General features: G+C 36.4%; 1 protein-coding gene across 1 annotated transcript; it reads left to right on the forward strand.

Annotated features, from left to right (window-relative positions):
• Positions 1–3,041: 3,041 nt before the first annotated feature.
• Positions 3,042–25,414, forward strand: UFL1 (UFM1 specific ligase 1). Its single transcript, XM_075145516.1, has 19 exons — positions 3,042–3,221; positions 3,990–4,135; positions 5,210–5,238; positions 5,984–6,081; positions 6,877–6,991; positions 8,218–8,348; positions 8,999–9,057; positions 11,281–11,427; positions 12,605–12,780; positions 13,466–13,645; positions 14,012–14,132; positions 16,576–16,698; positions 18,627–18,747; positions 19,566–19,729; positions 20,853–20,983; positions 21,126–21,206; positions 21,777–21,862; positions 22,309–22,489; positions 23,187–25,414. Exons 1-19 carry the CDS (start codon positions 3,145–3,147, stop codon positions 23,397–23,399), a joined length of 2,379 nt encoding a protein of 792 aa, XP_075001617.1. The 5' UTR covers positions 3,042–3,144; the 3' UTR covers positions 23,400–25,414.

Raw genomic sequence — 25,414 nt, forward strand, 5'->3', positions numbered from 1 at the left:
ATCAATGTTTGAAGAGTCTACTCTTCAGTAAAGGAGGATGCACCAAGGGCATTTTTGCTGGATCACTAATTACTTCAAACAGGCATTGTATCGGTGCCTTCTTTCAATTATTTTTTTATTAATTAATCTCTTTTTCAGGATACTTGTTATAAAGCAACAGACAGATACCATAAAATATGCAACCAAAGTATGTGTGTATACAGAGATCACAACGGAAAATAGAAAATGACAGATTTTTCAGAGCTCTTGCCTTCTTCCAGGAAACCTTCTAGAGTTGAAAAGTGAGTTCTCAAAAAATTAAAGGACACTCCTATTCACCTTAGGAGCCAGTGTTCCAGAGTATGGAACGTACCTTCAGTCTTTTGACACAATTCTGAAACAGAGTTAGGTGTTTCTACACAAATAATAATATAAGTTTGAGTACTTGAGTGTCATGTTTGTCTCCTGCTCTAAATGTTGTGATGACTGTATGAACCTTTACTGGTCTTTTAGCTAGAAGACAGTATCTTCAGCTGACTGGAATGGGGAACCATTAGCCATAACTTTCTGTAAGACTTGGCAGCCAGCCATGAGCCAGTCCAGTTCTTCAAATTTTGCTCTTTTGGTGGTTAATGCACTGCATCAGCAAGTAGGAGCAACCACAGAACTGAAAACCTGCTCCTTTAACTCACGTTCCTTCATTGGACTGGTAGAAATGCCAAGTTCCCCGAGGAGAGAGTTCAGAATAGTGCATATAAACATACATGAATATTAAAATACGAACTTTTGTAACGTATTTTATGTCATACAGACAGCATTGATTCATTTGGACAGGATTAATAACCTCACCATTTGCTTTTAATGGTCCTCAATTAGGACAGGGTAATTGATACTCTCAGAGTGAATCAATGCAATATTGTGCATGGCCTTCATAATAAATTATTTGCTTTGTTTTGTGTCAGTGAAGTATGGCCATCAATTCATATTATAATAGTTATGTAAAGGTTTATTTAAGCCTTTGCTATCATTAAAGCTACAAAAACCTTCACACTTAGTTTATATACCTGCAATAATGAAACAAAAACATTTCTGTTACTGTGGTGGCTCTGGAATCAATAAACTTTGGACTACTGTAGTAAAATAAATGGGAATAACTTTATTTTTAAGCAACATACTTATTGCATAAAATGGATGCTAATAACGTTAGAGTTCAGTTAACTGCAAGAGGTTTGTGCATGTATAGTAAAATGAATCAGTTGCTATACTTTTTAACAGAAGATTTAACTTAATTTATAAATTGTCTAAAGAAAACTGATGTCTACAGAAAAAAAAAATCTGAATTGTTACCTGAATAACAATTAGGTATAGAAAATATTAACGCACATGTTGTGCACATGTACCCACATCTTAAAAGAAAAGGGTCCTTATAAAATCTCTTTGATTGCAGACTCAAAACAGAACCTGCAATTTAGAAATATCAATATGCTTATAACTGCTGTGTGTTTGTGTGACTCATCCGCCCCTTTCTTTGCACACTGGTAAAACACAACTCTAAACTTTAAAAAAAAACAACAACCCAGCTCTATTTACAGATTACTATTTCCACAGATCTGGCAACCATGGCTTGAATTCAAGTCACATACACTCAAGTGAAGGTCAAAATCATTATACTTCACTTTTGGATCTTAACTACAATGCCCAATTTGGCCAGCCCAAAGAGAGATTCAGACTTCAGGTGGGATTCTCCATAGCCTGTAGACTATACTCATAATTAAAGCACTTCAGATACATTTAAGGTTAGGTAGGAAGAATCCAGCTCTAAGTTCCCAGTTCTTTTTCTTGATGTTCCCTATGGTAGCCTGTTTCTATGGAATCTTCATAAAAGTTGCCCCCACAATTGCTATCACATTTTTTCCCTACCCTTCCAATACACTATTTATTCCACCTCAATGCTGATGTCTAAATCAAGGATCTGGCTAAGGCATCTTCCTTGCCGTCTTCTTTGGCAATGGAGAAAAACGCACCTCCAGTGAGTAATTAGTTAACTTGTCTTAGATGTATGTTTTAGGAAGAGCTGAATAACAATTTGAGGAGCTTGCCTCACTGTCTAGCTCCAGGACCAGACCTCAACAACTAACTTCAGATGCGTAAGCTACATGAATCCTGCCCCTCGTTTCTCATCACAAAGAAAATGACCAGTAAAACCGAAGCTACATACTTATCCCACTATAAACGTGCTGTTATAATTTACTGTCCCAGTATCTTGCAAAGTATTTGTTCACACTATTTAAACTGCACCCATCATGACACAAACGATACCAGAGACAGTTTCCCGTAACTTCTGGAAGGCAGAGAAAAACAGTGTCAGTGAAAACAGTGGCTATGCAGGATCCGTACCCAAAGGGAGAATTTTACCAGCAAGAAGCAGGGAAGGACAATGACCCAGCCTCAGCAGCACGGGCTGCTTTCCCGCCTCGGGCAGCTCACGGTCTCCTGCTGCTCTTTGGGGCGGGAGGCGGCAGGCTCTGATGACTTGACGCTTCCTCCCGCGTGCAGTATTCTCCGTCGTTACCACGGACAAGTCAACTTCATCCAACAGCCGAAAAGGCCTTTACAACTGTGCGGCCAACCTCTGGTCCGACAGCTAAATAAACTCAGCTCACCCCTCACTGCGCCATAGCGGTGCCATTAAACGGCAACACCGTTTACCTCATACCCCACTTCGAGTCTAAATTTCATTTTTCAGTAACGACAGCTTCTAATGTTGCTCATACTTCCACAAACAGGCTGAAAGCTCCGCTTACATTTCAGACCAGGTTTTAGCCCTCGCCCTGTCAGAGAAGCCCCCCTCGCGCTGACCGCGCAGCGCTGCCAGCCGTGACGGCACCGCGCTGGGCCTCGTGCAGACAACACGGTTTGCCTGCTCTCGTGCCTACGTCCACCGGGTTCCAGCTTCTGGCGTCAGGTCCGCGTGGGGAAACTGTTTTTTTTTCCTTTTTTCTTGTTTTTTTTTCAAACGACGGTGGCTGCGGCGAGGCCCGGCAGCACAGGGGCGGCTCTCGCCCGACAGGCGGCGCTCGGTCGGCGGCCGCGGCGCGGAGGTTTGTCCCCGCTCGCTGCCCGTAGTCCGCCCGGCGGGGACTGACGTGTCACGGCGAGGCGGCGATGGCGGCCGCCTGGGAGGAGATTCGGCGCCTGGCGGCCGATTTCCAGCGGGCGCAGTTTGCCGAGGTGGCCCACAGGTGAGAAGGGCGGCGCCGGTACCCGCTGCGGCCTCTGGAGGCCGCCGCCTGCCGCTGCGGACCGCCTGCCGGCGCCCCCTCCCCGCGCCGGCGGCCCTCTCTTCCCCCCTCCACCCCCCGGCCCCAGGGAGCGGTGTGCCGCGGCTCCCGGTGCTGACACACAGTGGGGTCCCGGGGGTTCAGCCAGGCGCTGCCCCTCTGCAGTCCCCCCTGACCCGCGTGTCAGTGCTTGTGAGCCCCGAGCGGGCAGTAGGGCCCCCGGAGAGCCTCTGCAGGTCCACGAAAGTGCGTGGGTCGCCTTTAAGTTCAAGTTCTTCGTCACGGCTGCAGTGCTCTGTTTCTTCCTACGTGTTGTTGAGCAGTTGAGGTTGTTGACTAGAACTTGTTTTTATTAAAGAAAAAAAATCCCAAACCAGCAAAAAAAAAAAAAAGTAATATTACAGAAGGATCAAAAACACAAAATCTGTAGGCACAACCATTCCTAAATTTATGGGCAGGTGCATTCTTACAGCAAAAGGGGCTGACAGCTGTTCAGGAAAGCGTAAAAGTTGTTTTAGAGAGATGACCCCCATAAGTGAAGCCATATGGATAATTTGGGGGGCAATAAGTAGGATCCTGAAATTAGTTTTTTGTCTTAAAAGGTGTTCACACAACAGCAAGTAATCTTCGTTGTACTTCCTGTGTTTAGTATTTTTGAAACATCAATTTAAAGGTAATTTTAGCAAGTACTTACTTAGAATAACTGATTATTCTTTATGCTGTTGATAGATTGTCAGAACGGAACTGTATAGAAATTGTCACTAAACTGGTTGCGGAAAAGCAGTTGGAAGTAGTGCATACACTTGATGGAAAAGAGTATGTCACTCCAGCACAGATTAGTAGGGAGATCCGGGATGAGCTTCACGTTTGTGGTGGTAAGTGTGGCATTTGCTTTCTTCCTCTGGATTTGGAAGCTAATTTTGAAGACTACAGAAAGAATTTGAAAGTTTTCTTCAGTACCCTTAATCTTGCAAAAAAAGTGAGCTTGCTTACTGTTGCTTCACCTACACATTAATTCACCTACTGCTATTTTATTTTCAATTCAGATCTGTGTTAAGCTTTTAGGTAAGCATATCAAGATACATTACATGGTTCATTTTCACCCATGCAGAATTTCTGAGGCAGAAGTGGTCTAAGAACCCTTTTGAAGGAAATTTGGTATTTTAGTATGGTTAAGTACCTGGCACAGATGTTTGGCCTTGACTCAGAATTTCAGAATCATTCTTCTTTCTTGTCATTAGTAATAATAATATTTTTAAATTGACCTGTCATTGACAGGTCTTTTATTTTACCAGTATGAAGAGCCATCTGCTTTGTAAGATCTGACTTAGATGTATAAGGAAGCAAATATGCTTCAAACTGCTTTTTGTCAATGATTTTAATGAGAAGACAGTGTATTGTACTTTTAGTTATATTTAAGGGTAAATTTCATGGCATTGTACGTTTGGAAAATTAACTTCCTTATTACATGCATACAAATTAGTCATTTTCTTACGATTACCACAAGTATGCCTCAGTTTGTGTTATGCCATTGTGTATCCTATCAGTATTATAGCTTGAATTGAATTTAAAGTTGCTGGGTTTTGTTAGTAGCATCATACAAAGGTAGAAGGTTTTGGCAATCCCTGTATTGATACTTGTGGACTAGTGGTCAAATCCAGATCAGCCTGAAGGCAAAAACTAATTGGGAGGGAGTCTGAACAGTGATTTTTACTTCTGGAATTTCTGTATTGGATTGTCAGCCAGGCCGTAGGATAGAACAGTGTGGGATATCTTGCATTGACCACCTGTGGTTTCTGTGATTTGACAATATATAAAGCTGAAGTTGGTTTAATTGGTCTACAAAAAAGTAGTGAAGAAATATTATGTGCACGATGGACTATGCTATATTCTAAATCTGTTCAAGCATGTTTTATGTACTAAAAGTATATTTGTACTTTTTTTTGAAGGTCGAGTAAACATTGTTGACTTACAACAGGTAACTTTTTGGTAATACAAAACTATATACTACTTTCTTTTCTTTGCCATGTGGATTGTAAATATGGAGTTCATCAGTTATACTCCAGCTATTTTTTTAAAAGTGAACAAACTTTGTGAAGAGCTGGTAGCTCATGTCACAGTACTGCAGATTACTTAATCCATCCATTTACTGCTTTATGAAAGCTCCTCTCTGCTTAATGATAATCTAGGACCTCTGCAATGACCACTAAAACGTACAGATTTTCTTTATGAATTCTTCCTTTGTAAACTAGAAAAGAAATATGTTTCCTATTTAAATTTAAAGCTGCAGGAGCATGCATAATTAAATTTGCATGCCTCTTTGGATCTTCTCTCTTCCTTCATTAATCTCTTGTCTCCACTAATCTTTATCCCCCAGTAGTCTTCCTTAGTGACTAATGTTCCCTTCTGGCTTGAATAAAATTACTTGGAATCAGAAAATCTTTCTGAAAGACAATTTAGTATTTTCTGTTCGTAACTTCCTGGAATTTTTTATTATATAGGTTTCTTTTAACCTTGTCACAGTTGCAAAGAGACCTTTTTCCCCCTAAAGCATTGCTGCTTTATTCCAAATCACAGATTAACTGTGTATGTATGCAATAGTAGAAAAAAATAAAAGCAGCTTTCCTCAAGACACAGGAATGTGTAAGTATAATATCTCAATGTTTGAGAAATAATTTCAATTTCAAGTTCTGATAAGAGGTTTCGTTGGGGGTTTTTTTTAGGTAATAAATGTGGACCTTCTGCACATTGAAAACAGAGCTAACGACATCGTTAAATCTGAAAAAACTGTTCAGCTTGTACTGGGACAGCTTATAAATGAGTGAGTACTTTCAGCAGCAATAATTCACATCTCTCTTATTTTTTAAAATGCAGACTAAAAGCGATAGCCAGTCTTTGTTGCTTTTGAAGTGAAATACATATTTTCTTGACTGCTACTAGGGCTGCTTGGTGGTGATCAGTGCTTCTTTTCCAAATGGCGAGTGAAGCCTAGCTCAGCAGAACATCCAGTGGAGCAAAGGCCTTACTGAATGTGTCTGCCCAGTATCCTGCACTTACGAGGCTTCATTTCTTACCCAGTGTCTTTGTGTGCAGCAGCCAAATCTCATTTGCTCTGTGGCTCTCATTTTTTCCCACTTCTTGCTTTACCTCACAAGCCTAAGATGTTATGAGCAAGTTATTTCATGGCATTCAGCACACTAACAACCACTGAAGTAATACTCTTATGGGATTGTCTCTATTATTGATCGTGCTGCAGGATTTATTCTTGGCAAAGAATGTGAAGTTCCTGGCTCTCTTGAAATAATTAAGACCTATCTTGCTCACTAAAGCGCTTTTTTAAGTCTCATTGACATATAATGTTTTCCTATTCCTGCTTTTTGACAGTTTCATACAAGCAGATAAATGGCCAATTTTAATACTAGCTACCTAGTTAGCAGCCTTTTTAAAAAAACATTTTCTCCTTTATTCATTTAAAAGAACTTTCAGTTTATTTTTGTAAAGATGCAACAGAAAGAGGTATAGTGCCAGGTCAGTTAATAATTCAGCATGTGGCTTACAGGTTGATCTTGAATTTCACACTTAATGTGTTGGGTTTTTTTTTCTTGTTTTTAAATAGGAGTTACCTGGATCAATTAGCAGAAGAAATAAACGATAAACTACAGGAAACTGGCCAGGTGACAATATCAGAACTCTGCAAGGCATACGACCTTCCAGGAGACTTCCTGATACAGGTGATGCACGCCACCAACCTAGCAAATGTAGAATTGATTGTGTTCACCTTCTTTTGTTATCTTTACGTTATCCGTGGCTTTAATTGTGATGAGCTGCTTGTCATTCTAAGCAGAAAAGTATTAGATACATAAAGGTTGCAGCGTGACAGCTATTCACACATTGAGGTTGATGTTTGCCTTTTCACTACTGGGCAAAATTTCTTTAGAATCTTCGTGACTGTTAGGAACAGATTAGGATTAGTAATGTTAGGAACAGATTAGATTAGTGTAAGATCTGAGAATTTATTTGTTTGAAATTAAAGATGTAGGGGTAATTTCATCAGTCTCGTTACCTACCCAGGAAGCAGAAATACAATGGTAGAGACCTTTCAGTTTATTCAGAAAAGGTAAAATAAACATTCTAGAGGCTGAAGCCAGACATTCAGAGTAGAAACAAAAAACCATTTACCTTTGTTAGTGACTATTGTAGTGTTTAAAGGATTAGGGAGAATTCTCCTACCATTGTTGACTTTCAGTCAAGGTTGGATTTTGTTTGGAAGATACTTTTTTCAAAGGGTAATCCTGAGGATCTGTTAGGTGAACAGTCATATTAGGTACCACAGACAACCTTGCTGACTCTCAATTTATGAGCAGATTTCCTCTAATATTTGTCGCATGATCAGCTTCTACAAAAACATTTCTAACATACAAAAATTATTACATGATTTCTCTTTGTTTCCTGGGCAATATTTCCTGGGTTTAGTTCACTTTGCAAGGATGCACATTTATAAACTGTTCGCGCCTCTTTCTTTTGTGTTTATTGTTGCTAATTTTTGTCTTAACTGTTTGAAAAAATGGATAGTTAATTCATCTGCCACTGGTTCATACAAAATTAATACAAAGGTTAAATCTTAGTTTTCATTGTGCATCTTCAAACCACACTTACTTCTTTTGCAAAGTTTTCTTTCGTCATTAGATGCACATATATCTGATAGAAGAGGGCATTGTTAGGAAAGCTGAACTCCCTGAAGGTTGGAGTGTGGGCCATAATGGCATAAACTTATGTGTAGTAGGACACATTCTCAAGATACCTAAATAATAATTTCCACTTGTAGTCCTCATTTCTGAATATTTTGTCTGTCTTAGCAAAACTAATTTGCTGATCTGTTAATACAGATTTTTTAATTGATTTTTGTTTAACATTGTTAATATACAATTTTAGCAGTCATCCCAGCTTCTGTTTACAGGCATTATCCAGGCGTTTGGGTAGAATTATTCACGGACAACTAGACCAGGAAAACCGTGGGGTAATTTTTACAGAAGCCTTTGTGTCCCGGCATCGAGCACGCATTCGTGGTCTCTTCACTGCAATTACTCGGTAAATTGCAACACCTGCAACCACATATTAAAATATTTTTACTATAGGTCTTTATGAACCAAATTCACTTGCAATTGAAAAAGAAAAGAAAATAAAGACCTATGGATAGATTTCTTTAAGTGTAGTTCAGTTCCTAGGGTGAAATATTTAGTTATATTAGACTCACTTTTTTGAAATGGGGACTTCCTTTTGAAAGGAGAACAAGGAAAGTATAATAATACACAACATACTTAAGTTTTTTGGCTGAAGAAAATGTTAATCATAGTTCTCTCATTTGTTTGGCGAGTATCTATCCTCATTGTCATTCCACCGCTCCCCAGTCAGTTACATATTAATGCCTACTCACTACATGTGATTATAGATAATTTTTTCTTATTAAATCAATAATCACCTGTGTCAATTTGTATGATGAGAAAAACTTGGGACAGCAAAAGTTTCCTTACAATAATTATTGTAACTTTGTTATAAGATATACCTTCATAGTAATTCAAAATTAAAACCTTGTAAGCTGTGTTAAACATCAGTGTAGCACCCTGGGGTTAACATACTATGTAGTTTTGTCCATCTGGAGTAACCTCTCTTATTTCTAGATTCTCCACATCAATTTCAAGTCATTAACTTATAATGGTTTGTTTTTCTTTTTTTCCAAGGCCTACACCTGTAAGTAACTTGATCACTCGGTATGGATTTCAAGAACATTTACTTTACTGTGAGTTTCATTCAGACTGTTTTGTGGTTTTGTTAGTGAATTCATAGATTCTTCATTACTAGAAGTATGCTTTCAAAGCAGCATTTTAATATATAGCCTTAATTCTGCAGTAAAGAACAATATGTTTCTCCTTAGTGTAAAAAGTGTTAAACCTTTTGTGCTATCCGTAACTGAAGAGATGTTCTCTGTATCTGAAGCAATGAAAGCGTGTGTTGATGAAATGCCTCTGGGGGCAGAATGATGCAAGAAGTACAGTACTCATTTTGTCATCTGTTTCGTTATTTGCCCTTAGCTACTGGCAGTTTTATCAGTGAAGCACAGAAACGGGGACAGATTTTACGTAGCCAAATGGCATTAACTGCTCTGGCATTTTATTTATTCACTTTTCTCTGTGATAGCAGAGGCAGAGCTTTTCTTATGTTTTAACAACTATGTTCTTAGTTAAATGTCCTTATATGCTGAGAGATAAAGCATATCCTTAAACTGTCTGCTTTTATTTTCTGCAGTTCCTCTTTTAAATAGAAATGCATAAAGATTTCCTATCCAACTGCTAAAACTTCTAGGCAGTACTTAATTGTTTCTCACTTCTAATGTTGCAGCTTTTCTTTGACTACCCCCTCCAGTCTGTCCAAAATGCTGCTTCAAGCATCATTAGTCTCATATGCTGGTTGACCAAATGCTGCTGGTCTTCAGAATCCTTTAATGGTTTTCTGTCTCTTCCCATGAAAGTTAATATTTCTCTTCTGTTTGATTGGGTCTTTTTGTCTTCAGGGCATTCCATGCTTTAGCTCCACTATAATATCTCTCTGCTTAAGTTCTTGTTCTTTGCGACAAGCTTATTCATTAAAAATTAAAATCTTAGCATTTAAATAAAATCATATAAACACTCTACTTTCACATAATCAATTTAAGGTTCCCTCTTCTTTTTTGGAATGCACCATCCAGGTATTCATAAATTAAAAGGAAAATCTGTTAAACTGCATTATAGTAATGTTGCAGTACCCAACAAATTTCAGTTGCGGTTACTGTCTTTTTCAGACAGATCCTGCAAGTACATGATCATGTTTTGCTCATGTACAGTGTTAATGTGAATTGAGGTTCTAGTGTTTTCCTGTCACCAGTAATCATCACGATGGCTAAGAGTATTTCTAGTACTTTCTTTTTCTTGTTTTTTTTTTAGTGAGTTTGTTCATCTTTTTCTTTAGTTTTTCTTACTGTATTTCATTTCCTCTGCAGTTTCATAAGTTTCAAAGAGCTTTTTACTCACTGCCAGAGCACATTTGATTTTATTCTATCCATTTGCTGAGATACATTTCAATTTCACAAATGCTGAAAACTTGAAAAGTATCTTTTAATGATATTACTTATACTCTTCGCTTTTTATGTTTCTCATTATTAGCAATGTGTTTTAAAGTGGTCTTTGTCAGTTTTGGGTCTCTTCCAGAAAAAAAAAAATAAGTTCAGTGTACTGTTTGTATATTTTACAAACAGCTAATTATTTAATCAACACTTAGTGTTAGACAAGATAAACAATAGTCTTTGGTTCTATCACATAGCTATGCTGTTTTTCATGTTAAGCTGGCATGAAGTTATGATAGAAAATAATTTTAGAAATGAGAAATTGTTTAGGTTAAAACACTAATTACAAAGCATAATGAAAGCACAGGTGTTCTTCATTTCTGAATATTGTGTTGCTGATGTAGGACAGGCATGGAGGGACGCTTATCGTTTTGCCAGACTTTGACAGAGACCTAATAGGACACTACAAATTACTCAATTACCTTTAAAAATAAGTGTGAGATAACAGTAGTTCTGCAAAGGTCCTGTTGTTTTGTTCTAAAACAAAAGACTGTCTAGGCATAATTGTAGTAGGGGCTGTGAAATCTCCTGTGAAAGCATCTTCTCTGTCCTGGAGTTTTTGAACTGGCACTTGAGATCATAGAAAAATTAATTGGCATTTTCATTTCTCCCCCTTTCTCTAAAACTCCGGTTCACTGCTAGTGCTCCACAAAATTGTTTGAAAATCTATTAAAGTTTTACTCTTTTTCCCAAAAATAAGTGTTAAAAATAATTGATAGAACTCGGAAATGTTTCACTAGAACAAGCACAAACAACAAATGGGTGGGAAAAAAGAAGAAACAAAACAGGTAAAATAATCTCTATGTTTTGATTAATGGATATATTGAAGTGGAAAACGTTGCTTCATTTATTTTCTTCTTGTAGCTGTGCTAGAAGAACTTGTTAACACTGGTCGTCTGAAAGGCACCGTGGTTGGTGGGAGACAGGATAAGGCTGTGTTTATTCCAGACATCTATGCCAGAACACAGAGCAACTGGGTGGATTCCTTTTTCAAGCAGAATGGTTACTTAGGTAAGTAATCTATATTTTCGTAGATAAAATATCTTTCTAAAACTAGTTTAGATAATTGGTCTTACTCTAATATAGCTAGAGTCTAGAGTGAAGCCTCACAAGAATAGATGGAAATCAATACAGTAGTTGATACTCCTGTGTTAAAAGACCATCTTGCTTACAATGATGTGTGTTCCTTTATCACAAAGAACTGTATTTCAGGAGAGAGAACCGTACTGCTAAACAGAGTTACAAATGCTACTTTTATTACTGTTCTGAAAACGTTTCTTAGGCTGCTCATTGTAAACTTTCCAGATGATTGTTTGACCCACGTGGTTAGAGTTTCAGTCCAGGTGTCCAGATTGCAACCAAACTTTGGCTGTTAATAGTGCAGATAGCCAAGCGTGCAGTGCACAGGAAGAACCTTTTCCAAAGTAAGATTTGTAGAACTGGAGTAGGTAGCACTAGTGTCCTGATTTGAATCCAAACAAGTCTGTCTAGCTTAAAACTGAGTGATGCTGGACGATGGTGTTTTAAAACAGGAGCTATGGGAAAATGTGGACCTGAATAAACAGAGGAATGTACCCTTATGGTCCCAAAGGGCCAGTCCCTAAATAACAGTTAGTCTTGCTGTTTGAAAAGGTTCAGCATAATTTACTGTAGTAGTATTAAGTATTTCTGTAATATTGCTTGACTGATAGACTATCTGTCAAACTCTTTGAATGTTTTCAGAACGTCTAAGTATAAACTGCCAAATAGTTGAAATGCATTGCTTGTGAGGCATTGCATGATTCTATGAGTACATTGGAGTAACTTTTGAGAACAAAACATTTTGACATTGTATATATTGGAAATATTGTTCATGTTATATCAGAATACTTTGGAAAGATATAATTGCAAAGATAAACTTAATCATATAAGAATCTGAAAAAAACTTTTTTTTCCAAAACTCAGACCAAAGTCATGTCCATGATTTAATCTTCATATTTCATGATTTAATCTTCATATTTCTATTAACTGTGTTTAGGTGCAGCTTGTACTGGACTAACTTTTAGGTCAGCATCAGCTTGAGGCTGCATTCACTCGTTTAAAAACTATATGTAATTCTTCGTTTCCTGCTTTCAAAAAAAATTACCACATAAGATCCTGTATGTATATGAAGGTACTTAAATGTAACAGACATCTAACTATTTTATAGAATTTGATGCACTGTACAGACTTGGCATCCCTGACCCAGCAGGCTACATTAAAAAAAGATATAAGTCCACACAGCTCTTATTTCTGAGAGCAGCTTGTGTTGGTCAAGAAATTGTGGATCAAGTTGAAGCCTCTGTAGAGGAAGCCATCAGCTCTGGAAACTGGATAGATGTAGCAGTAAGCAATCGCTTTCAGTTGTTGTTGTTGGATTTATTTATTTTGTCTTATTGAAACTACACATATGTATAATGAAAATTCCATGTTGTGAAACAACAATATTCGGTTTAAGTAAAATAACAAGTAAAAAGGCATTATTTGCCTTTAAGTTGGTCTGAACAAAAACAGGGGAAGGACATATCCGTATGCAGTTGATAGATACCTAAGACTAACTTTCATTTCAAAATTAGTGCTAATGGATTCTGCTAGAGAGCAATATATTTCTGTGGGATTTTTTTTTTTTTAAAAAAGTTTAAACTGAACTCTTATGACAGTTTTGGTAAGCAGAGGGATATTAGCCATTTTATCCTGACTAAATCCTAATTTTAGGCCTTACAGCATACTTTGTTGCTTGTAAGGAGGCCTGCTGTTGTTTTGTGTTTGGTGTTACTGTGTATCTGTTGAGCTGCATTTTGAAGAAGTTGCAATGCGTTTTCCCAGAGGTAACACATATTCAAGAGCAATGTTGATTTTGGATGTTAGAAGATTTAAAATAGTGTTTACTCTTAAATTACTAGTTTAATTTTAAAAGTGCAATATATTCTAAAGAGTTAACAGTTGTCAAATGTTTATCCACATACAAGTATGTCTGTCCGTCCTAGACCAGATTATTGTATGTAAATGGTTTTGATTTTCTTTACCCTAGACTCTTCTGCCCAGCTCATTGTCAGTAGATGATGTTGGGATTTTGCTTCAACAAGTGATGAGATCTTTAAACAAAAATTCTTCAGGTTCAGTCTTCAGCGACACCATTGTGGTCAGTGAGAAATTTCTAAGCAACTGTGCTGATCTATTTTCTGATATGATGCGACAGAAAGCTGAAAAGGTACAGTTTTTTGAATTAGTCAAGATGCAATATATGTTCAGTGTTGGAGTATAGTTTATGTGACTTTCTATTTGCTGTTACCATCACTTTATGTCTCATCTGAAATACAAAAATGAAGAAAAGGTTTGTATATGTTATCAGTGTAATTTAATGTATATTCAGTTGACTCAAGAAACACCATCACACTAACAGTATGATCAAATGCTGAATTTCGAAGAGAAGAATAAATGTCTCTTCATGTTTTGCACTTGGCAAACGTTGTTAGATTAGTATACATAAAAATGGCCAAATGGGTTAAATGTTTCCTTATGTATCTTTTGTTGCTGTGTTATCTTTTTGCTATTAAGTGCATGTCCTTCATTTTAGGAAATGAAAAATAACCCTGTTAATTTAATCACTGAAGAAGATTTAAAACAGGCTTCTGGTTTAGAGAACTCATATGCTAATAAAAAAGACAAAAAGGATGAAAGAAGAAAGAAAGCAACAGGTAAGGCATCAATATTTGGCTTAAGCCAAAAAAAAAAAGAGGCTTGTTTAGTCTTGGAAATATTCAAATATAAAGTTACTATATTTTGTAGTCCATTAGTTGCCTCCAGTCCATTGCTGAAGATATTTAAGAAATAATCCAACCATTTCTTATCATTATACTGTACGTTTAAATATATCTGATCTATGTCTATGAGAACTAATTTCGGATTTAGAAGTGCAGAGGAAGTACCGTAAAGGTATCTTGAGTTAGTCCAACACAAGGCAGCTGGCTTTAGAAGCAAGGAATCCATGTTCGTTTTTTAGTTCGTTATTCGTTTTAATCTGAGGAAGAATAAAAATGTGTGGTTTGAACTCTTTCAAATCTTTCTGTTTTTTAAAACATTATTCAGACTAAAGACTCTCTTTTCAGTCCCAAAAACTTTTTGTGGCTCTTGTGTTGCTACAGCACAGCTGAGCAATCTATGTTGAACTCGCATGCAGAGTTTTATGTGCTACTGAAAGTAACAGAATTAGAGCACTGCTGCATCTAGCTTAATTGAATATACTCATCTGCAAAATAAAACATTATCTTCTACTCTTAAAAAGGCCATGACTGAGTTGACATGGAAACTAAAATTATTCTTGCCACAAGAGACAGCGGATTTTTCTAGGCCATAGCTGAGGAGAAAAGCTTGAACTTTAATTGAACTGGCATAAATAGAATTACTTTGGTTTCCAGCCCTCTGAGAAGTGAGACTCTATTGAGCATGTACTACGTGTCTAGACACATTCATATCCACAGGTAACGTGTGCTGCACCATCAGCAAGCACTACCCTGAAGTGTTTTTTTATGGACTGTTAGGTGTATTACCTTAAAACAATCAACATCATGGTTTAAGGATTAGATGTTGTTATTACGTATTGGCAGAATATGGCCAATGTCACGTTGCCTGTCTTAAGGTCTGCGCGTGACTATATCAATACCTATTGTTTAAGTGTAACCTGACATGGCGTAGTGTTAATGCGGTTCATACAAATACAGATTCTGCCATGTGTTGGATTAATGAAAATTTTCAAGATAAATTCTCGTGTCTATTTATAATACCATTTGCAACAGTCTGTTACGAACAAGTATCTATAGAGGCTGTACTCTTGAAATCCTTTCTGTAGGTTACAGTCCATGTACCCTGTTGCCATAAAATACGGCTTTTCTGGAAGTAGTCTCTCTTGCTTCGTCTCTCTGTGGATAAGATCTTGACTGCAGATTGCAGCCTTTTCTGTATGGCTGTTAAAGTGGAATACAGAATGAAGGGAGCCTGTTTCCAAAATAACTAGTATATTGCACAGTTGACAAACAGTTTGTATCTGCTCAGCTGAATGCAGTCACCTTTCAAATAAGCTTGTGAAAAACACCAACTCTTTTTTTTTTTTTTTTTTTTGGAGAGGTCACAAACTCAGAAGGTCTCACAAGTACACCATCCGCTGCTAGCTGCAAGTGAACTAATTTGCTGTTCCTGCACAGTAATGCTTAAAAATCCATCTATAGCACGTAACAGATGCAGTTAGCTTTGTGAGTAGTAGCATCTTGTCTTTGTGTTTCCTTTTCTTAAATGATAGTACTGTTACATAATGTAGTTACTTGAAATCTTGGACCTTCTCTGTAAATGGAAAAATAACTACTTTCTCAAGACTTAGTGCATGTATAGAACCAATTGTTCTGGAGTTTAAATTTCTTTCAAGTGAAAAAAGAAGGGAACAAGCTGTGAAAAAGGGAACAAACAGCAGAACAGCTTACCTTGTGGTATGGCAAATTGAGATCCTGTCTGCAGTGTGAATACATGGATTACGGACCTGTGAACTAAGTAATTTGTTATGTTTGTCAGAACTGGAACATCTCGTTGCTTTATAGTCATCTAGGAATATTGGAAAAGAATTAGTGTTCTCATTAATTGAATGCACACTTCCAAGAATATTTTGGATAAATGCTACGTAGTAAGCATTTCTTTCTCTGAAAGTTAACAAAGTTACATTATCTGGAAAATTTTTGAGTAGCTCAGTTAACTCAGCATCGCTGAATAAAAATGCTAAATGCTTACTAGGATGCTATTTTCAGCCAACAGAAAATCTCCCATTATATTATGGGCACTTGTATCTCATCTGTTTTCAGCTGGAAAAAGATACTGTTCTTTTTTTTTTTTAATGACATGAACATTTGATATAATTAGTATTTGTGTTTATTAATAACATTAGCTTAAACAAAGCTTTGACTCAGTTGCTTTTTTTTCTTAAGAATGAAACTTATGGCCCTAAGATTCTGGAGTATGTATTGTAGGTTACGTTTAGAATCAGGTTTTGTTTTTTGAATTCAGCATTAACAAGTAACGCAGATAAATTACCATAATATTGTAAATTTTTTAAGTGCTACAACTTTACTGTGTACTAAGCAAATAATTTTCCACCAGAGGGCAGTGGAAGCATGAGAGGAGGAGGAGGTGGTAATGCTAGGGAGATCAAGATTAAGAAAACCAAGAAGAAAGGAAGAAAGGATGCTGACAGCGATGAAGAGTCGCAAGCAACTAATACAGGTTTGTCATTTTATTTTGGGTGCTGTCTATTCATACTGACATGTTTTTATCACTTGCTTCTCCACATCTCTCCTTTTCCCCACTGTATTGATCAGGTCAGGTAAAATACCAAGATGAGAATACTATTTAGTTAGAATTGTATCAACGGATATGATGTTGCTATTTAAATGAAATGGACATACCATATTCACTGAAAAGTATAACTTAAGTCTTTAAAAAAGAAATTTAAGTAAAGGAAATTAAGAGCTTTTTTTTTTTTAATTTATTTTATGTAGGAAATGCCTTAGATTTCGGGATGAATGTTATACTCGGTTTCTTAACGCCTGCTGAATAGTGTATGATAAATGGAAAAGTTCTCATGCAGTTCCAAAGCTTAATTAGGTTAAATTAACAAATCATAGCAATAAAACAGTACTTAGATGTTTTTCCTCATAGGGATAAAATATACACTCAAAGTAAAGTTTTAATATTTTAAATAAGATTCATCTTGTTTGACTGAGACTTCTACATCTGAGCTAGCTACCTTTATAAGTATTGACTTTGTAATGGAGGAAGGTGGCTACTTTGAAGGCCTAGTCTGTCTCACTTGTTTTAAATGTGTATTACAGGATGAGTTTGAATCGCTTCCTATTGGTGCTCATTTCTCTACCTTTACTGTTAGGAGGAGGAGCATGGATGGCTTCCTCAGAAGTAAACAGCTACATTGTTAACTTCTAGCAAAGAGTGGTTGCAAATGAAACAATCATAATTATGTGCTATATCTTCTATTCGATGGAGTACCAGAAATGTGTACTTCCATTTTATATATAGTATCTAGACTTTCAATACTGACTGAAAAATACTTCTAAACATGATATTTGAAGTTGTGAAGTACAGCGTCTTAATTTTGTATGATACTACTCTCCTAGATTACTGTAATCCACATATAAATGAAGTTATTTTTCAAGACTGCTCAGCTACTGAGTAAAACAGTATTAAATCACCTTTTTTTTTGGTGTAGCCTTTCATGTTTTACAATTATTGCTGCTTGTATTGCTGTATTGTAATAAATAGGTTGAACCAAAATCCCAAGATAAATTCCGATGTAACCATTCAAATATAAAGACCCTTCCAAAACCTGATTTAAGCTCCCTTTCCACCTGTTTATATAGCCTTGTATGTTGTTCATTGCTACTGTGGCACAACTAGGAGCATCATTGATTTCCATTCAGTTACCTTATGTGCAGAATAAACCTGTTTTGTGCTGTATCTGGAACATCGAATGCCTGTCCTTTTCTGGTTCCCTGTCATCATCCTGATCTCATTCTTATATGTAAAAACTAAATTCTGCAGCATGCAGACAAACTTCATATTTTGTCCAAATCCAAAATACAGATGTGCTAATTCATATGTATTTACAAGCAGCATGTAAGTTGATTTTATTACTGGAACTTCTTGTCTGGTTTAATATCTTGCTTGATCGTGTCTCAAATTTTATACTGTAACCTCAAGTTTAGGATACTCTCTATTACATGATTGTGTACCTTACTAAATGAGGTTTAAAAAAAACCTAACAACCTTGTGAAATTCTTCAAATAGGCACGTTCTGTCAGTTTTGGCATTTTACAAAAAGACTATGTGGTCTTGGTGACATCATCGTTTCTGAACTAATGGATGGGCCAGGCAGTTTGAAATGTCTCACCAAAAACGCATGTCCTCATATACTACTTAAGTTGTCTGTTACAAAAAATAACTTCTAAGTGATCAAAAGAGAAATTTTGTATGGTTTTTGTATGTGTAAAATTTAACTGGTTTTTTGCATTGTTGGTAATGCATTTCTTCTGTGGAGGTTCGGACTTTGAGGCACTTCAATGTCTCATGCGACAGAGTAACTGCAGCAAAACTAAATACAATGTTTTCTCAATGAATGTTGCTCATGGCCGCTATAGGTAGGAATAAGCAGCCGGAGTTCCCTTTCATGTCACAAGAGGAAATTCAGGATGTTTTAAAGACCCACATGCAGGATTGCCCTGAAGAGCTTATTACAGAACTTGCTGAACATCTAATAAGGTAATTTCAGTAATTCAACTGGAGTTAGAAAGTCTGTGACTCACTTCAGATGAATCTTCTCTTCAATCTGTTTTCTTGCTTAGAAAAAAATACTTTGCTCATGAAAGTGAACTGCAATATTTGTTGTCTATGCAGCTCCATGTTACGTACTTGCTTATGTATTAGAAAGCCGTGCTGACACAGTAATGAGAAATAATGCTTCTGCTTAGCGGTAGGTAGTTCTGCATCCTTTGTCAGCAAGCATATTTTCAGATTCATGGATGTATTTCCACCCCCTTACACTGATCCATGTTGGGGTTTAACCAGTCCCATCTTCTGTACAGCCTTTGGTATATGTTCATGTTCCCTGTCTTCTGTGGCTCTGCTGGTACCTGTGTGAACTGGGTAGTAAGCTAGGTCCACAAACTGACCTAAGCAAAGGTGAAGAACTTCTTTTAAAAGATGTTCCATACAAGAGAGGGGATGTGAATATGCGTGTTCAGGGCAAAAAGGACATGATAGGACTGTAACAGCCCAAGCTTGAATAGACTTGGAGTGGAATGGTAACTGCATCTTTAGAAGGGCCTGTGCTATTTTAATGCAACTTAAGTCTTCCCCCTCTTACAGCTCTCATTGATCTAAAATTTGTCCACAGACCCCTGAAAGAATTTGTGAATAGCATTGCTTCTGGAAATCTTTTCTATCTTTCATCTTGTTCACATTTAGGAGTTGTGTAATGAGGTAGCTTTCTCTATTGCTGATATACTTGGAAAAACCTTCTACAATTTTACACTTTGCTTAATGTTTCCTTTTTCTCCTTTCTTCTTCTCTGTTCTAAGACCTTTAACAAAAACTTATCAGGAAGTTGTGCGTTCTGTTTTTACGTCTTCAACATCTTCCTCTGGAGCTAGCAGAAGACAGACTATGAAGGACTTGCAGGAGGAATTCTCAAACTTGTACAACAACATCCGGTTATTTGAAAAGGGAACAAAGCATTTCACAGGTACAATAAATATATACTTTAAAAAATGAATATGCTCCTTCAAGGATGTTGAATTTATTCCAGAATCTACATTCAAGGTCGAAGAAGAGCAACAGTTTAAAAAGGAAAAATTTACAGATGTGTTTACACTGCCTAACACTGACCTTATGCTGGAGTGCATTGCTTTGCACACTTAACTGAAATACGTTCTCTTTATTTCATATCCACAGTCTGTTGTATCTTCTGCCAAGATAATTGTGGGTTGTTGTCCTTCCTTCCAAAGTGTTTGCATCCCTCTCCAGTTTTTATTGTCGGGGGGAAGCGTTGGGGAGGAAATTAGTAAGCTTACTTCATTCTGTCACCTGTGCCTAATGAAAGAATTGACTACCTGATTCTAAGAAGCCCCTTAGGGGGTTAAAACCTCTTAGGTTTGATGCTGAAAGTAGCTGCTACTTGAGGGTAGTTTTTCAAAAAGATGTAGATTCATTTTGCTGTGGGTTACTTTGTAAGGTGTCTTCTTTAGCTACCTATATTTTGTGACAGAAAAGTAGTGGTAGGAAAATATTGTAGACATTTCCAAGATTCTCTGCTGTATTCAGCTTACTTTTAGAACTTTCCCTGCAGAAAACTTACAACAAAAGAAAACACTAACAAAAAACCCCAATATTCCTATGTTTAGGAATAAATGTAATTATTTCCCATTAACCCTTGTTCTTGTACATGTGTTCTGTAGCCTCTTTTTTCTAAAATTCTACTGTTACAATCTTAAAGTCATGTGCTTGCTCTTCTGTTTAACTGCTTGTCCTGTAGACTTTTCCTTTACATACTTGTGGATGGATAGCAGTGGTTGTTCATTAGTGGTTCAGGAGGGTTGGACAGGAACTAGTTTACTGCTTATAACAGATACATCTTTGAAATACTAACAATGCATTAAAATGCACTTACAGACCTGAAAACTCACATTTTTCACTGAAGAATGTTCCATAAGCAACTGCAAAAGAGGGATGTTAGCTTCATGTATCCAGATAACTTTCTCATACTGCTCATGGTTGATAGAATCCACGTTTTAGGAAGTGCTGTGATAACTGTCATAGGAATCAGATAACTATAACAAGTTACTTTAATCACTTATTTCTTTTAACAGATGAGACTCAGACTAACCTTGCCAAACACTTATTGAAGACTGTCTGTACAGACATTACAAACCTTATTTTCAACTTCCTAGCATCTGATTCAATGATGACAACAGAAAATTATTCTACAATCACAAGTGAGGTACACAGATAACAGTTCCTTTTTAACAGTCTCAAGTAGATCAGTGATGTTTATTTAATATTTAATTATCTTCTGTTTAAATATGCCTACAGCTAAAATGGTAATTAATATTAGAGATTATTTCCGTTCTTGTCTCATACAGGTCCGGACCAAGATTTTAGGTAAATTGTCAGAAGACACCAAAGGTCCTTTAACTAAACTGCATACTTCTCTGAATGGCAAGGTAAAGTGATCCAGAATGTTTGAGTTCAGATTTTCTGTTCTGCGGGTACAATCCTAATAAACAACTGACATACATAGTGTAGTAGATAACTGCTGCTGCTGTAGAGGATGAAGGCAAAATCTTTTGAATTTGTGTAAGTCAGTGAGAGTAAGTACATTTTCGTATCTGTGAATTTTAAGAGGTGAAAAGGTGACCTTACATTTTGATACTGATAGTCACCTAGCTGTTTGCTTCCACATGGAATCCAGTGTATCTTTTATGTGCAGGTGAGAAAAGTAAAAACGGAGAGAATCTGCAGTTTAAAGTGATTAATGTTTCTTGTATTTTGTTTGTGAGGTTCCTGATTTTTAAGACTAATGGATTATAGTTTGGTTTAGTATTTTAAGTATATTAACTATTGGAAGATTAATAAAGTTAATTTCTACTAAATACTTTTTACTTTCTCTTTTCTTCTATAGTTTATTCCAAATGTATTCACAGTCATCTGTTCATGTGATTAATTGTGAACAGTAGTTAACCTTTTTTATAATCTGCTAACACAGATTAAATATTTATATCATTTTTTAATAGAGTGTAGAAGATTTTCTTTCATGCCTTGATTCCGCAGTGGATATTTGTGATATTATGGTGAAAAAAGGAGACAAAAAGAAGGAAAGGTACTTTAATTTTATTTATTCTGTGCACAGTACGTGAAATGTAGCTCTGTTGCTGCACAAACGTTAGATGGTTAGTTTGGTAGCAACCGTACATAATGTTTAAGTAAGAGGCAGTCTTTCTTTCCAAACTGTTTAACTGAAAAATACAAAGTCAAGCAGTCCTAATTCCATGGGAGAAGGAGGAGGGGAGAGTTTATATTTAGCCAAGTTGCTTGACTGACTGCTTACTACAACATAGTTTATGAATTCTCTAGGGGACTTTCAAAGTCTGAGCGACACCAGTGCTAGCTTTCTTTTTTTTTAATGTGGAATTTCACATAAAGAAATGGTCAGTCAGAGGAGAAAACTAAAATTAATTGAAGTTAGATATGTTTTAGAGTCTATTATCAACTACTGTAAGACAGAATGAGAAACATATTTTTATATAATGTATTCCTGTTCCTAAGGCAAGTCCTGTTTCAGCATAGACAAGCTCTGATTGAACAGCTAAAAGTCACAGAAGATCCAGCTCTTGTTCTGCACCTGACATCAGTACTGTTATTTCAGTTTTCAACCCACTGTATGCTTCACGCACCAGGAAGATCAGTACCACAGATCATTCATTTCCTAGGTGGCAAGATCCCAGAGGTATACCTTTCTAGCTTTTTAAGGGAAAAGTACCTTTTTTCTATGACAGAACATAAAAGTTGTTACTGTTTCTGCTGCATAAGACTGGCACCTTTGTGTTTCATGTCTAATCATTACTTTATGTACAGAATATACAGTTTCTCTGATCTGTATTGTGTTTCAAACCTATCATTTCAGGGATCTGTCTTCAATATTTTTTTAATAAAATTAAAAATCAATCTCTTATTAGTACTGTGGCTTTATTCATAGAGACAGATATGTATTGGGAGGATGTTATAATTCTTATAACTGAAAATTTTTACACTCTCTTTCCTCCCAGCTAGAGCATGGTAGCTTTTTAAACTTTTCTAATTCAGTTTTAAAGAAAGATATACCTCTTCAAAAGTAAAAATATTGAGAGTCTATATTCTAAACTGTCAAAACTGGTGATGTTTACTATCTGCATTGCTTTTCTGCTTCAGTGGTTAATTGTCCTGTCCTTGCGGCACGTATGCACTTTCATTTTTCTGCCTCTTTGAATGTCTCTCAGAATTTAGGTTGCAAAATACCTTGATGGAAATATATTTATGTATCACTAACCCTCTTTAGGCAAGAATGGGAGAATGCTTTTTTAAAAATTTAATCTTTAATTAAAGGTCTGTGTACCTTCTCCGTAACATTGACATTCCTTTGTTTTGTTCTGTTTTTTTCCCCTCAGGATCAGCATTCTCTGTTAGTCAAATACCAGGGATTAGTAGTGAAACAATTGATCAGCCAGACTAAGAAAACTGAACATGGAGATGGTGATGCAACAGATAACCTGGAAGAGGAGGAAGGAGCAGATACCATTCGAAAAGAGCTCCAGGAAATCACTGCCTCTATCAAAGATCTTGTTCTCAGACCTAGGAAATCTTCTGTAACAGAGGAATAAAATTATTATTCAGTGCAGCCACATCCATGTTACAGTCAGATTTTATTTTTTTTATCCTGAAGGGAAGGATAGCAGAAAATGCTTGACAAACTTTAAAATTTGGCTTCTAACGATTGCACATCACAGCCAGGGAACACAGTTGTTGGGTGATGGTGGCAAATGGAGTTTTATTATGTACAACTACCATGTACGTGTAACACACATTAAATGTAGATGTGACAGAGCGCAGTTGCGGACACTTTGGGTATGAAATTAGTGTTTTTTAATTGGCATCTTCATGTGAGGCCTCAAGAAATGGTTATTCTTCAAATAACAGTGTATTCTGTTCCATACACATACAGGCTTACAGTTTTACTTCTCTGATTTGGATTTATAGTCATCTAAGGATTGCATATAAGTGTATATAAGGCTGTATATCTTAATTTCAAATACTAGTTTTGAAACATATACCTAATAGTATACCAATGAAAGGCCATCTTTACTTTTTGTTATCATTAGAGGATGTTTTCAGCTTCTGTTCACTGGACCGCAACAGTAAAAACATTGAGTACAAGTGTATATTGCTAAACTTCAGAGTAGTGACCCAGTACTAATGTGAGTTTCTAAATGTACTGAAAGCTTATGAAAATCAGCACAGTCGTGCTATTGATGTATTCTGTTAATGTCCATAATAGCAGTCTATTTAAAACTTGTAATTCGGACAGAGGAGTTGATACCCTTTTTTTTTGGTATCTGTTACGCCTGTCATATTTTACATGCTATATGTTCATTCAGTGGGATTGTTGAGTTCTTAGTCCAGTTCCCATAGCAGTTAGAAGCACTTGCTTGCGTTCTGTCAGCTCCTTGAGAGAACTTGTGGTATTCTGTTTATCCTGAGTTTCTTGAAAAGAATTTAGTTTGTGATCTTTCTACATAAACTTTATAGACCAAAATACTGGCTAAAGTGTTTCCCTCAAGTTTTTTACCAGCCTTATTTTTACATGAGTGGTACTTCATTGTCATCAGGAAAGTGGAAAAATGTGTAAAATAGAGTTCTGCCACTATTAATGACATAATTCTTGTATGTCAAATATACTTCTAACTTATTTTTAAGAGAAAATAATTTTCAAACGGGAAGTATTTCGGTTGTGTTACTTCGGTAATGCCCATCGATTTCGTGTGTGTAATTTCAGGTTTTTGCATAGAATCAAGTTTGAGTAGTAAGAGAAGAAACAGAATTCTTTTCACTAAAAATGTCATTCACCCATTCTTGCCAAAATTCTTTGATGCTGAAAGAAAGCAAATTCTGTGCAAGCCCTACTCTGTTCAAATATTTCTGTTTTCCAACGGTTCACGTATTCTGTAAGCTTAACCATAAATATACCCAAGCCTGAAACTGCAACAAATGAAAGTTGAAGAGGCCAAGTATGGAAGTTCAGTAACAGATTGACCAGGATTAAGTTAATTTGGTAAGGTAAAAAATTGACTTTTATACATATATAAAAGGCAGTAATGTTTGACAATGTTCACATCAATGCTGATCTTTTATCAACTGTAAGGCAAAACAGTTTGCCAGTTGTAAGGCAGAAGCAAAGGTAGCTGTTTCTCTTTCCTTGGCTGGAGGCTGTCATAGCTGACAATGAGGAGTAAGAGATGAAAAATATTCAGGCTGTTTAACTTTGTTTAAGAAATAGAGTTTGCATACAGGGAATAGGTTTGATTTCTTGTTATTTAGCCAGAATAATGATTAAGTTCCTATACTGAATGTAAACAATTTTATATGACATTGAGCTATTTTGTAAATAATATGCCATGTGACATTCTGTATGCAAATATGAAATTATTTTAATAACATTAAATGATGAAGTATTTAAAATGCATTCTGTTGACTTAACCAATGATTGATCATCTTGCAACTTGCAGCTTTCAAATTGGTAATATACACCATTTGATTTAACATGCCATTCTGAGTATCCCAGTATTTTTGTTTGATACTGTTTTATGCCGGAATAATAATAAACTTATTATAAAATTTA

The sequence above is a fragment of the Calonectris borealis genome, chromosome 3 (assembly GCF_964195595.1).
Source record: "Calonectris borealis chromosome 3, bCalBor7.hap1.2, whole genome shotgun sequence".
Lineage (NCBI taxonomy): Eukaryota > Metazoa > Chordata > Aves > Procellariiformes > Procellariidae > Calonectris > Calonectris borealis.

What these genes read in the sequence shown, in the direction of transcription:
- UFL1 (XM_075145516.1), top strand. Translation starts at nt 3,145, where the DNA reads ATGGCGGCCGCCTGGGAGGAGATTCGGCGCCTGGCGGCCGATTTCCAG. An exon ending in TTTGCCGAGGTGGCCCACAG is followed by an intron (nt 3,222 to 3,989) that starts GTGAGAAGGGCG and finishes TGCTGTTGATAG; the next exon opens with ATTGTCAGAACGGAACTGTA. An exon ending in GGAGACAAAAAGAAGGAAAG is followed by an intron (nt 21,863 to 22,308) that starts GTACTTTAATTT and finishes CCTGTTCCTAAG; the next exon opens with GCAAGTCCTGTTTCAGCATA.